Source organism: Capricornis sumatraensis, chromosome 4 (genome assembly GCF_032405125.1).
Source record: "Capricornis sumatraensis isolate serow.1 chromosome 4, serow.2, whole genome shotgun sequence".
Taxonomy (NCBI): Eukaryota; Metazoa; Chordata; class Mammalia; order Artiodactyla; family Bovidae; genus Capricornis; species Capricornis sumatraensis.
The window spans coordinates 147,770,723-147,781,768 of NC_091072.1; the positions used below are offsets into that span (position 1 = coordinate 147,770,723).

At 55.3% G+C, this 11,046-nt stretch overlaps 1 protein-coding gene across 1 annotated transcript; it reads left to right on the top strand.

The window, feature by feature from the left end:
• Positions 1-2,340: 2,340 nt before the first annotated feature.
• On the top strand, positions 2,341-5,203 carry PIANP (PILR alpha associated neural protein). Its single transcript, XM_068972124.1, has 5 exons — positions 2,341-2,357; positions 2,561-3,072; positions 3,833-3,914; positions 4,679-4,900; positions 5,182-5,203. The coding sequence occupies exons 1-5, from the start codon at positions 2,341-2,343 to the stop codon at positions 5,201-5,203; spliced, it is 855 nt and encodes a 284-aa protein (XP_068828225.1).
• The last annotated feature ends 5,843 nt before the right edge of the window (positions 5,204-11,046 follow it).

The following is an 11,046-nucleotide window of genomic DNA, read 5'->3' on the forward strand; positions in this document are numbered from 1 at the left end:
CCCGTTGCCCACAGAACCCCCCGACCATGCCCCGTGCCCCACGCATTCCCGCGAGCCCCCAGGCCGGCGCAGCCCCGAGCGCCCGCAGCCGTCGCGCCGCCGCGCCAGGCATGCAGGTGAGCGAGAGGGCCCCCCACACCTCCACCCGAGGGAGCCCGGCCCTGCCCTCCCCTACTCCGCGCCCTTCGCCCCCTACCCTCCCGACGCGGCCCCCCGCCCGGCTCGAGCCTCCAGCCCAGAAGCTCGCCTCGCCCGCCGCGCTCCGCATCCCACCGCGGGTCCCGACTCCGTCCTGCCCTCCTGCGCAGCGGTCCCGGCGGCTGCCTGCATCCCGCCTTTGGCTCGGCCCCTCGCATCCTCCTGCCTCGGCTTCCTTTTCTGCTCTCGGCGCTCCCTCCCACGGACCCCCTCGCCTACCTCCTCGCCCTCGTTTCCACACACACACCCCCACCCCCCACCCCACTCATCGATTTCCACTGGGGTCCAGGGAGCGCGGGCCTTCGGGAAGGGTGGGCTCGCGGCCGCGCTGGGGATGGGCCCTGCTCCCCCAGCCCCAGACTCCCGCCCCACCCCCAGCTCGTCTCCTGCGCACAACAGGTCGGTGAGGAGCGAGGGGAGGGTGGGGGTGGCGCGCCAGCCGGGCGACTGCGGGCTTCCTGGAGGGGGTGACTAAGGGGTGCGGGGTCCGGGGACTGGAGCTGACGTTGGTTGGGGCGGGGGGATGCACAGGCAGGAGAGGCGAGTGGGTCCCGGCGTCAGCTGGCCACAGCTGTACCTGGGAACCCGTCTCCGCTCCACCGGCTTCCACTCCTTCCTCGGTCCCCGCAGCCTCGCTCTCTTCTGACTTCCTCTCGTGTCTTCCCACCAGGCCCCCTTCCCTGCCTCTCTCCGTAGCTCTGTCAGTAATGCCTAACGCGTCGGGAGCCGCGTTAGGCATTACTGACATAGCTCCGTGTCTCTTTACGTTGGAAGAAACAATTTCCAACTCCTCCATCTTTGCTGTTCCCCAGTCCCTTCCTTGTCTCATTCTATCCTCGGTACCTTGTCGTCTCCTCCCCGCTTTCTTCCTCCCCATCCCTGGTCTCCTCCGTCCCTCTTCTCCCCTCTCCTTCCTCGGTCTCCACTTCCCGTCCTGCCTGGACCTTTCTTTGCTCCTTCTCCCAGGCTCCTACGACCCCGGAACCCTCTCAGTTTCCCTCCCTGACCTTTCCTCTTAAGCTCAGCATCCTACAGCTGTCCATCTTTTGTGCGCGCCCCCCACCCCAGTCCATTAGTTCAAGCACCAGCCCCCCTCACCGTCTTCCTCTTCACCTTTCTCCTCCTTTCTCATGCCTCACCAGCCTTCCGTCTCTCAGCCCATCACCTCTTCACAGCTCTATCCACAGCCCACTTTCCCAGTCCCTTCCCCAGACTCTCCCACCTTACTCCCTGTTATTCTCTGAGAGCGCTTCATGTCCAGATCTGGACCCAGAAACCAGAGGACACTGAATGTCACATCCTCATTCACTGGGGAGCCTGCTGCCTCCCCCCTGGGTCTGCCACCCTCAACTCTGAGAGTGTGTCCTCTTTCAGAACCCTCCATCCCGATGATTCTCCCAGACTCTTTACCCCGGAGAGCGGCATTTGAGGGTCCGGCTTTTCCCCAACTCCACTTCTTCTCAGAGGGCACCAATGCGTTTGGATGACTGAACACTGAGCAAAAATTACATTCTGTAGTTTTCCCCCACCCACCTCTCCCTTGCTTTCCTTCCATCCCTCCATCTCCGTTTCCTCTGCTCCTGAAGATGCAGATTCCTGGGGCCATTCACTCCTCAGAGAAAAGCCTTGGAGGACAAGTGGGGTGGGCAGTCTGGGATGCTCCCCTCTGTGCAGCCCCACACGTTCACACACTCAATCTGATTGACTTCCTCTTCCCTCCCCCTCTCAGACGCCCTCCCTTGCGGTAGGTGCTCAAGGAATCACAAGGTTCTTGGCTCTAAATTAAGATCCAAGAAAAGCTAGGAGCTGTGGGCAGAGGAAGTGAGAAGGAAGGAAGCCAGAGAAGTGAGAGTAGACCCTGGGGTGGGGAAGTAACAGGGACCTGGGAAGTTGCAGATAGGGACTGGGGGCTAGACAGGGGACTGGTCTGGGAGTCTCCTCTCCCCTCCCCAGGACAATGCTAGGCAACTGAGAGTCCTGAGTGGTGGCTGCATAGATGGGAGCTGCAGCTGGGAGGGGACGTGGAGGTGAACGGGGAGGATGGATGAGCTGGGGAGGTCCTCAGGGCAAGCCTGGGATGTGACAACCCCTCTCTCCCCCAGTAAAGGCTGAAAATCTGAGCCACCGCTGAGGATCTCGGACATGGAGTCCAGGATGCGGTAAGTTTGGAGGGAGTTTAGAGGTCGTGTTCCCTGGGGTTTTGGCCCTTTCCCTCCCAGACCCACCCAGGGCTTTCCATCCTGAGGGCTCGACCCTTGGAAGACGGGAAGTGAGACATGTCTTCCCACAGCCACTTTCTGCACAGAGGAAGGAGGCAGCCCAAGATGGCCTCGGACTCACTGCTCGCTCTTCCTTCCCGCAGGCCTGCATTGCTACTGTCCCATCTCTTCTCTCTCTGGCCACTGCTGTTGCTGCCCCTCCCACCGCCTGCTCAAGGTTCCTCCACCTCCCCTCGAGCCCCACCAGCCCCAGCCCGGCCCCCCTGTGCCCGGGGAGGACCCTCGGCCCCACGCCACGTGTGTGTGTGGGAGCGGGCACCTCCACCAAGCCGATCCCCTCGGGTCCTGAGATCACGTCGGCAAGTCCTGCCGGGCACCGCGCCCCCGGCCACCCCATCAGGCTTTGAGGAGGGTCCACCCTCATCCCAGTACCCCTGGGCTATTGTGTGGGGCCCTACGGTGTCTCGAGAGGATGGGGGGGACCCCAACTCTGCCAATCCTGGATTTCTGCCCCTGGACTATGGTTTTGCAGCCCCCCACGGGCTGGCTACTCCACACCCCAACTCAGACTCCATGCGGGCTGATGGAGATGGGCTCATCCTTGGAGAAGCACCTGCCACCCTGAGGCCCTTCCTGTTCGGGGGCCGCGGTGAAGGTGAGTGGGAGAGGCTGGGAAGGGATATGGACAGGGCGCTGGTTGAAGACTCTGAGGGCAGCAACAGGGGTCCTGTGTGTCAGCTCCTTCCACAAGTGTGCCGGGCCCTGGGCTGGCACAGCAGGCTGAGAGGAAGATGTGTCTGAGCCCTGGAGGAGCTCAGGTCCACTGGTGAAGACAGATGTGTAAACCCTCGGGGATGAGTCAACAGTAATACACGCTCTAATAGAGGTGTGCACAGCATGTTTTTAGGCAAAGAGAAGGGAGAGACTACTACTGCCCGGGGATCAGGAGACCTTCCAAGAATTGACATTTGAGCCAGACCCTGGAAACAGTGGGAATAGTCCAGGCAGAGGAAGGCCCTTCAGGATGACACCTTAACTCAGGGTGCGCAGACACAGGGCCAGTGGTTTGGGGGCGGGGCCAGGGCAGAGATGGACATTTTTACCCGCTAGTTTCCGTGCAGAGAGAGAGAGAGGTTCTCTCTGACCTTGGAACTCCTTCTCATCCCATATATACAGAAGATTTGGGGAAGTGGAGAAAAAAGATCTGGGAGGGAAAGAGCTGAAAACTCTGGAGAAAGCTGATGATAAAAATAAAGCAGGGAGGCTCTAAAGAAGCAGAAAAAGAGTTGGATGATGTGGCTTCCAATGGCAACACTGCTCAAGCTTCCTGAACCTACAGCCTAACCCCGCCCCCAACCCTGCTTGGCTTCCCTGGCCCCAGGCCTCCCTAAGACTTTTTCCCTGTCCCCAAGCAGGTGTGGACCCTCAGCTCTACGTCACAATTACCATCTCCATCATCATTGTCCTCGTGGCCACCGGCATCATCTTCAAGTTCTGGTAAGCCAGCAGGAAGGGGATGCTGACATCCCCGTGAATGTTTGGCTGGAAGGAGCCTGGGTGGCAGTTTTCCTGGGGGTGGAATAGGAAGTGGTGGATTAAGGCAAGACCTTGGGGAAAGATAGGAAGGATATGGGCAGTGGAAGCTGTGAGAAATGAGCTCAGGTTCCTGCTGGGGAAATACAAGGAGAGTGGGAGAGGTAGAGAGATCATTGTGAGCACAAGTTGGGGGGCTAGGGTGGCCATCCCTTGTCATTCTGCAGGGCCCTTCTTAAGGCCGCCTTAAAGGGAAGAGGGAGAAAATCCCAGCTTTTCGCATGCACTTAATAGCAGGTCACTCAGTTCTTCACACTTTACTGCAAGACTCATTAGACTCAGGTGTCCAGGTCATTAGCTGACTTTGAACTAGAACTAAACCTGCCAGGCACCTGCTGCGGAGAGAAATGGCTCTCTGGGTGTGTGTGGGGGAGGGGCAGTTGTGGGGGGACTTTGTGTGTCCATGAGAGGGGTCGCTCATTCTGTGGCTCTGGACCAGGTGGGAGGGTGATTTAGATTCCCAAGCCCCCCTGGGGGCAGGGGGACAGGAAGTGGTTTTGTGGACAGGGTCTCAGGATCGGGGGCATAGGGAACAGTTAGAGGCTGGTCTCTCTGCTGTCAGATGTTTTGGGTGCCTGGGGGAGGTTGGGGGGTGACCAGATCCCAAGGGGGCCCAAGCTGGGGACTTCTCGAATGGATGAGAACCTCTCTCCTTCCGGGGTTGCCAGCTGGGACCGCAGTCAGAAACGGCGCAGGCCCTCGGGGCAGCAAGGGGCCCTGAGGCAAGAGGAGAGCCAGCAGCCCCTGACTGACCTGTCCCCAGCCGGGGTCACTGTGCTGGGGGCCTTCGGAGACTCGCCCACCCCCACCCCTGACCACGAGGAACCCCGAGGGGGGCCCCGGCCCGGGATGCCCCAGCCCAAGGGGGCACCAGCCTTCCAACTGAACCGGTGAGGGCAGGGAAGAGGGCAGGGAGGAGGGCAGTGGCGGTGGGTGGGGTGCTCCCCACCGGGTGGGTGGGGAGGAGGCAGACTTGCCCACCCTCAGGAGACTGGATCTCTGCTCTCTGGGCGGCCCCACCTGTCTCCCTGTAGATCCGTGTCCTGTTTTCATGCTGCCATTTCACTCCACCTTGCCCCCTTAATCTCCATCCCTTTTATTTCTTGAACTGCCCTCTTGATTCTGGCTTGCCCCTTGGTTCCTGACTGCGCCCTTTCCCCTTTCCCCTTAGGATTCCCCTGGTGAATCTGTGATGTCCCCCAAGGTTGGGGCACCTCCAGGCAGGGGGCCAAGGGCCCGGGATAGCCTCCATCCTGCCGAGGGCACAGCAGCTGTGGGCGCTGCCGCTCTGCCGGGGCTCACACCTTGGGAACACTCGCTGGCCCACAGGCAAGCCCAGCTGCTCAGCCTCCTTGAGGTGGGGGCCTCACCTATCTGTGGCTTCTGGCCCCCCCATCCCCACCCTGGCACACTCACATGAGCCTTGCACACTCACCTCTCCCCTCTCAGGCCATCGCACACTCACGCTCTTGTACAGCCAGTCTCCCCACCCACATCCCCGCTCCGAGGATCCCCCGTGTCCTCCCTTTTGTCTCACACTTTTCACTTCCTCGATTTTCACTTCTCTCCTCCCTCGTCCTGCGCTCGGCCCATCACTCGGCGGTCAGTGGGTGTACCTCTCATGTGCATTTCCCGGCCTCTTGTTGTGATGTTGTAAATGTCGTGCTCACACTCCACTTCGTGAACACCCACAGGTGGAGTTTCTGTGTCCCCTGCATGCTGCCCCGGAGGGGGGTGGGAGATGAGCTGGGGACTCTTTGGGCCCCATCTGTCCCGGTCCCACCCCACTCCACGTCGTGGGTTTTACCATGTCCCCCACCCCACTCTAAGGACTCCCCTGTGGAAATGGGGAGTCATGAGGCCCCCAAAACTCCTCCCCAGCCCCACTGCTAAATTCTGTTGTCTGGGAGATGGCTTTTGGGGAGCCTCCTGCTGTACTGCAGGAGAAAGGGGCCCCCATTTGCCCTCCCCTGCCTCCCAAGTCCTGTCTCTTCTGTCCTGGCTGTCTGTGCGTGTCACTCTGGAACTCAGAGCCCCCTTTCCTCCCCACCGTCCCCCACCCAATCAAGTCCTCCACTTTCCAGTCCCCCTGAGGGCCTCCCTAATTCCACCTAGGCTGCCAGGGACCGGGGCCAGCTGGTTTAAGGCCATCGGGAGCTCTGCCTCCCACCCTGCCCCTCCCTCCCTCCTTGGTTCCTCCAACTCTCCTGCCTTTTGTCCCCTCCACCCCTCAGGTTTGTCCCAGCTTCTCATGGCTTTCCCACCTTCCTTCCTTCTTTCCTCTCTTACCTGGCTCCTATGCTGTGATATATATTTTTGTATTATCTCTTTCTTCTTGTGGTGATAATCTTGAATTCTTGTGGGATGTAAGTTTCAAAATTTTCAAATAAAGCCTTTGCAAGATACCTGAGTCCCCTGGTTCTGCCTCATGAGCCCCGCAGCGAGGAAAGGAGGAAAGGCAATGGGCAGCCAAAAGGGAGGAAAAGGAGGATGGAGGGGTGACCCTCCAGACCCGAGTGACCTGGCCTGCTCTGACCTGGAGTTGGGGTTTGAGGGCTTTGATATGGGATGGAGCTGAAGGAAGAGACAGACGGGAGCAGACCTGACGAGGAGCAGCCGGAGCAAACTGGAAGAGTGGCCTGTTAATTACCAGCGAAGGTCAAGAGAGACCATGAGCAAGGAGGCCGAAGCAAAGGGACACTTCTGTAGCAGCTCAGGCGATGGCGCCAGCCAGAAAAGGAAGAGGAGAGCTGATAAGGCAGATGGAGGGTGAAGGGCAAAAGGAGAAGAAAAAATGGAGCAATGGAAACAAGACGAGAGGGAGCAGCAGGAGAGAGGCTGGCTGCCCTGCTTGCTTTATTTTCAGCCTTGCTCCCTAACCTGCCCCCACCCACAGCTGTCCCCCAGAAGCCCTGTGGTTAACTCTCATTAGCTTTTCCTGTTCTGCCCTCTTGAAAAGGCACTGCTGGGGTGTGGGGGTGGCATCGAGGGGTGTATTTGAAGGAGGGAACACAGGCTGCCCAGCTGGGATCAGTCACCTCTGAGCCCCCAATTCTAGGTTTGGCTCTTGTAACAGCCCTGCAAAAGCCCACACAGCAGCCTCTCAGTTGTTGCTAGGCTTTGTTGCCATGGTAACATCCAGGTCCCATTTCTCCCCCCACCCCCATCTGTGCCCCACTTGCTCCCTGGAAATGGGGGAGCTCCAGGGAAGAGAGGAAACAGTCACAGGTAAGTGGGGGCTGCCCTGGCCTCTGCTGGCCTTTGCGTATTTACTTTTGCAGCTAGAATCAGGAGTGTCTATGTGGCCATAGGTGCATGTTTTAGGGGTTGGCGAGCTTTACTGTGTAACACCAGTGAGGTGTGGCTGAGTCTACGCAGCACACAACGGTGAGCGCGGGGAGGAGGGAGTGTATTTCTCAGGATCAGAGCAGTATGTGGATTCAGGGTGTCAGACTCCCTAAGAAAGAGAGGCAGCAGAGCCAGGCCAAGGAGTGATGAACCAACTGAAAGCAGAGGCGCAAAGCAAACACACTGCCGAGGGAGCTCAGAGTCAATCCAGTGGGACCTGAAGAGACTCCAGCCTGCAGCTGGTGGATGGGACCTGAAGTGCAGGAAGAGGTGCTGCTGGGATGGGTTGGGGCAGCAAGGGAGGGACCCAAGGAATGTGCGGGGGGGGGGGGGGGGGGAGGAGAAGGAGGATGGGAGAGACCTTTCTCTTCCTTCCCCTAAGGAATCTAGTCCCTGTTAGGTCGAGGCTGGGGGAAGAGGAGACACCAAAGGGAAAGAGCTGAAGTGCCTGGACAGCACTTGTCTCTTACCACCTTCCTCTTCAGAGGGACAGTGTGACCCCAAGGCTCATCCATATGCAGAAGGCACGAATAAAGGCCCCTAATGAGTGAATTAATTACCACCTGATTAGACTGCTGTTTCTCTAAATTTAAATAAATTAAAACACACCAGCAAGACACAGGAAATCCTTAACCTGTTCTTTCTCCCTAAATGCCCTCCTTCCTTAGGGAATGTCAGATGGTGGGGGAAGGACAGAGGAGAAAGATGTCTTAAGGAATGTTAGTGGCTCAGTTGTGTCTGACTCTTTGCAACCCCATGGACTATAGCCCGCCAGGCTCCTCTGTCCATGGAATTCTCCAGGCAAGAATACGGAGTGGGTTGCCATTTCCTTCTCCAGGGGATTTTCCCAACCTGAGGATCCTCCTGACCCAGGGATGGAACCTGGGTCTCCTGCACTGCAGGCAGAGTCTTTACCATCTGAGCCACCAGGGATTCCTGTCTTAAGGAATGATCCCAAGCTACATCCCATTATCAAGCTAACCAGGAAGAGGCCCTGGAGAAGAATCCTAACTTTCTTGCAGAGTTGAAACTGAAACTATGGGGCCTGGGAAGGTCCTGGAGGGCTGCAAATGGCAGAGAGTCACTGCTCAGTCACAGACCAAGAATACAAAGAGTGGCCATACTACCCCTTTGGTTCTTGGAGTCCACACATCAGTACCTACTGGGACCAGCATCTCTCATCTCTATGCTTCCTTTGCCTTCTGAACTGTTCATTAAATGACTAAGCCAGACTTCTCTTAACCATTTTTCTGGAATGTTTACCATTGTGGCTCAGACCAAACCAGGGAGTGGGGAAGCCCCCAGGAGGAGGGATCTCCCAGGCAGAGCTCAGGGTGTGGAAGTGATTCAAGATGGAAACAGTGTGCCAGCTGGAAAACCCCAGGCTAAAATTAACAGCCCTCCTCCCCCTACGCCCCACATTGCTCTCTCTAAAGCTTTTCTCTAAGGAGTTCAAAGCACTGAAAACTTGCTTCTTATACCAAGGGCAGGAGGAGCAGGGCTAACAGTTGGAGACATAAAGGCCCAAAGGGGTACCAGTTATTGTAAACAGGGAAAGAACAGGAGAACCAGGACTTACAGTGACTATTGCCATTTTGCTCCCGCTTTTCTATCTCAGCCCCCAAAGTCAAAGTTTCTTAAATCATCCATCTCTAACCCATAGAGCAACTAGGTCAGTTCATATCTGCACCTTTCAGACCCTTATTCCGCCAACTGTTGCTCCTGGGTTAACATAGGCTGATTACATACAGAGTCCCAAAATGTGATAAAGAGAGCACACTAAAAAAAAAAAATTTTTTTTTAACACCAACAACATTTTGTATTGAGGTATGGCTGATTAACAATGTTGTGATAGTTTCAGGTGAACAGCAAAGGGACTCAGCCATACATATACATGGATCCATTCTCCTTCAAACCCCCCTCCCATGCAGGCTGGCACATAACATTGAGCAGAGTTCCATGAGCTATACAGTAAGTTTTTGTTGGTTATCCATTTTAAATATAGCAGTGAGTACATGACCTTCCTAAAGTCCCTAACTATCCCTTCCCCTGGCAACCATGAGTTCCGTTTTCCAAGTCTGTGAGTCTCCCTCTAAGGAGACACCTTTAAAAAGATACAGTTACAAGCCAAAAATACCTATCTTCTTTTTAAATGTTTAATTGAAATGTTTATTTTTGGGTGTCTTTTGCTACTTCCTTGCTGTGACCTTGGGAAAAATCACAAGTCTTTATAGTCTTAGTTTCATTATCTGTAAAATTTGGTGTTATAGTTATTCCTATATAGGTTATTTTGATCTCTAGGCAAGGAACTATTACTGCTAATAGGAGGCACTTTGATTCTGTTTCACTCAAAATAGAGCTGAGCCCAGAGGGATTCAGCTCAGATCTGGGGCAGCCTGGTGGCAGCATTCATTTACTCAAATAACATGTATTTATTTAGCATCTACTGTGTGCTCAGCAAAGTAGTGGGAGGGTACCATGAATGAGACAGTTTCTCCTGAGCTGCTGACAATTTTGCTGAAAAGTTACATGAAAGAAATTGAAAGTGAAAGTCACTCAGTCCTTTCTGACTCTGCGACCCCATGGAATATACAGTCCATGGAATTCTCCAGGCCAGAATACTCAAGTGGGTAGCAGTTCCCTTCTCCAGGGGATCTTCCTGACCCAGGGATAGAACCCAACCCAGGTCACCCGCATTGCAGGCGGATTCTTTACCAGCTAAGCCACCAGGGAAGCCCCATAAATCACAGTAAAAGTCAACAAATTTTGTTCATGAATGAATGAAATAGCTAAGCTGAATGACAATAAGAGGATTGCTAATGGGGTTCCCTGCTTGGATTAACCTCTTCACAGCCCACCAGGGAGGCAGGTCAGCTGGTAGAGAATCCACCTGTAATGCTGGTGACCGGGGTTCGATCTCCAGCTCGGGAAGATCTCCTGTATAAGGAAATGGCAACTCACTCCAGTATTCTTGCCTAGAAAATCCCATGGACGGAGGAGCCTGGCGGGCTACAATCCATGGAGTCGCAAAGAGTCAGACACTACTGAGCGATCAACACACACGCATATACGTACAAACATATGTGTGTGTACTAAGTCGCTTCAGTCGTGTCCGATTCTTTGTGACCCCATGGACTGTAGCCTCCCAAGCTCTTCTGTCCATGAGATTCTCCAGGCAAGAATACTGGAATGGGTTGCCAGTGCCCTTCTCCAGGGGATGATATATATATATATATAATTTTAAAAAGCAGGGACTAAATGCTGTTCAAATTTGGTGAACGTGGGACCTTTACAAGTTGGAACAACCAAGGAAGGCTTCCTGAGAGAGTTCACATGAATTGTTCACTGATGCAACAAACATTTACCAACCGCTTATAAAGTGCCAGGCTCCGAGGACACAGCAGTGAACAATTCAGTGCTTGCCCTCGTGGGGACGATATTCCGGTGGAAGGACAACAGACAATAAGTATCAGTGAGAGGTGACTGTTGTATTTAAAAGTAAAGCCGCGTAAGTAGGAGATAGATGTTCCACAGGAACTTAGAGACCAAAGCAAAGGGAGTAAGGGGTGTGGTCAGGCAGGGATAGGATTCTGACGGTCGGGAGAAGTTATTACTTTTTGGCCCTGAGGGATCTCAGAAAACTACTGACACATTCTTTTCCTTTCCTGCATATTCAAAGCATTGAGAC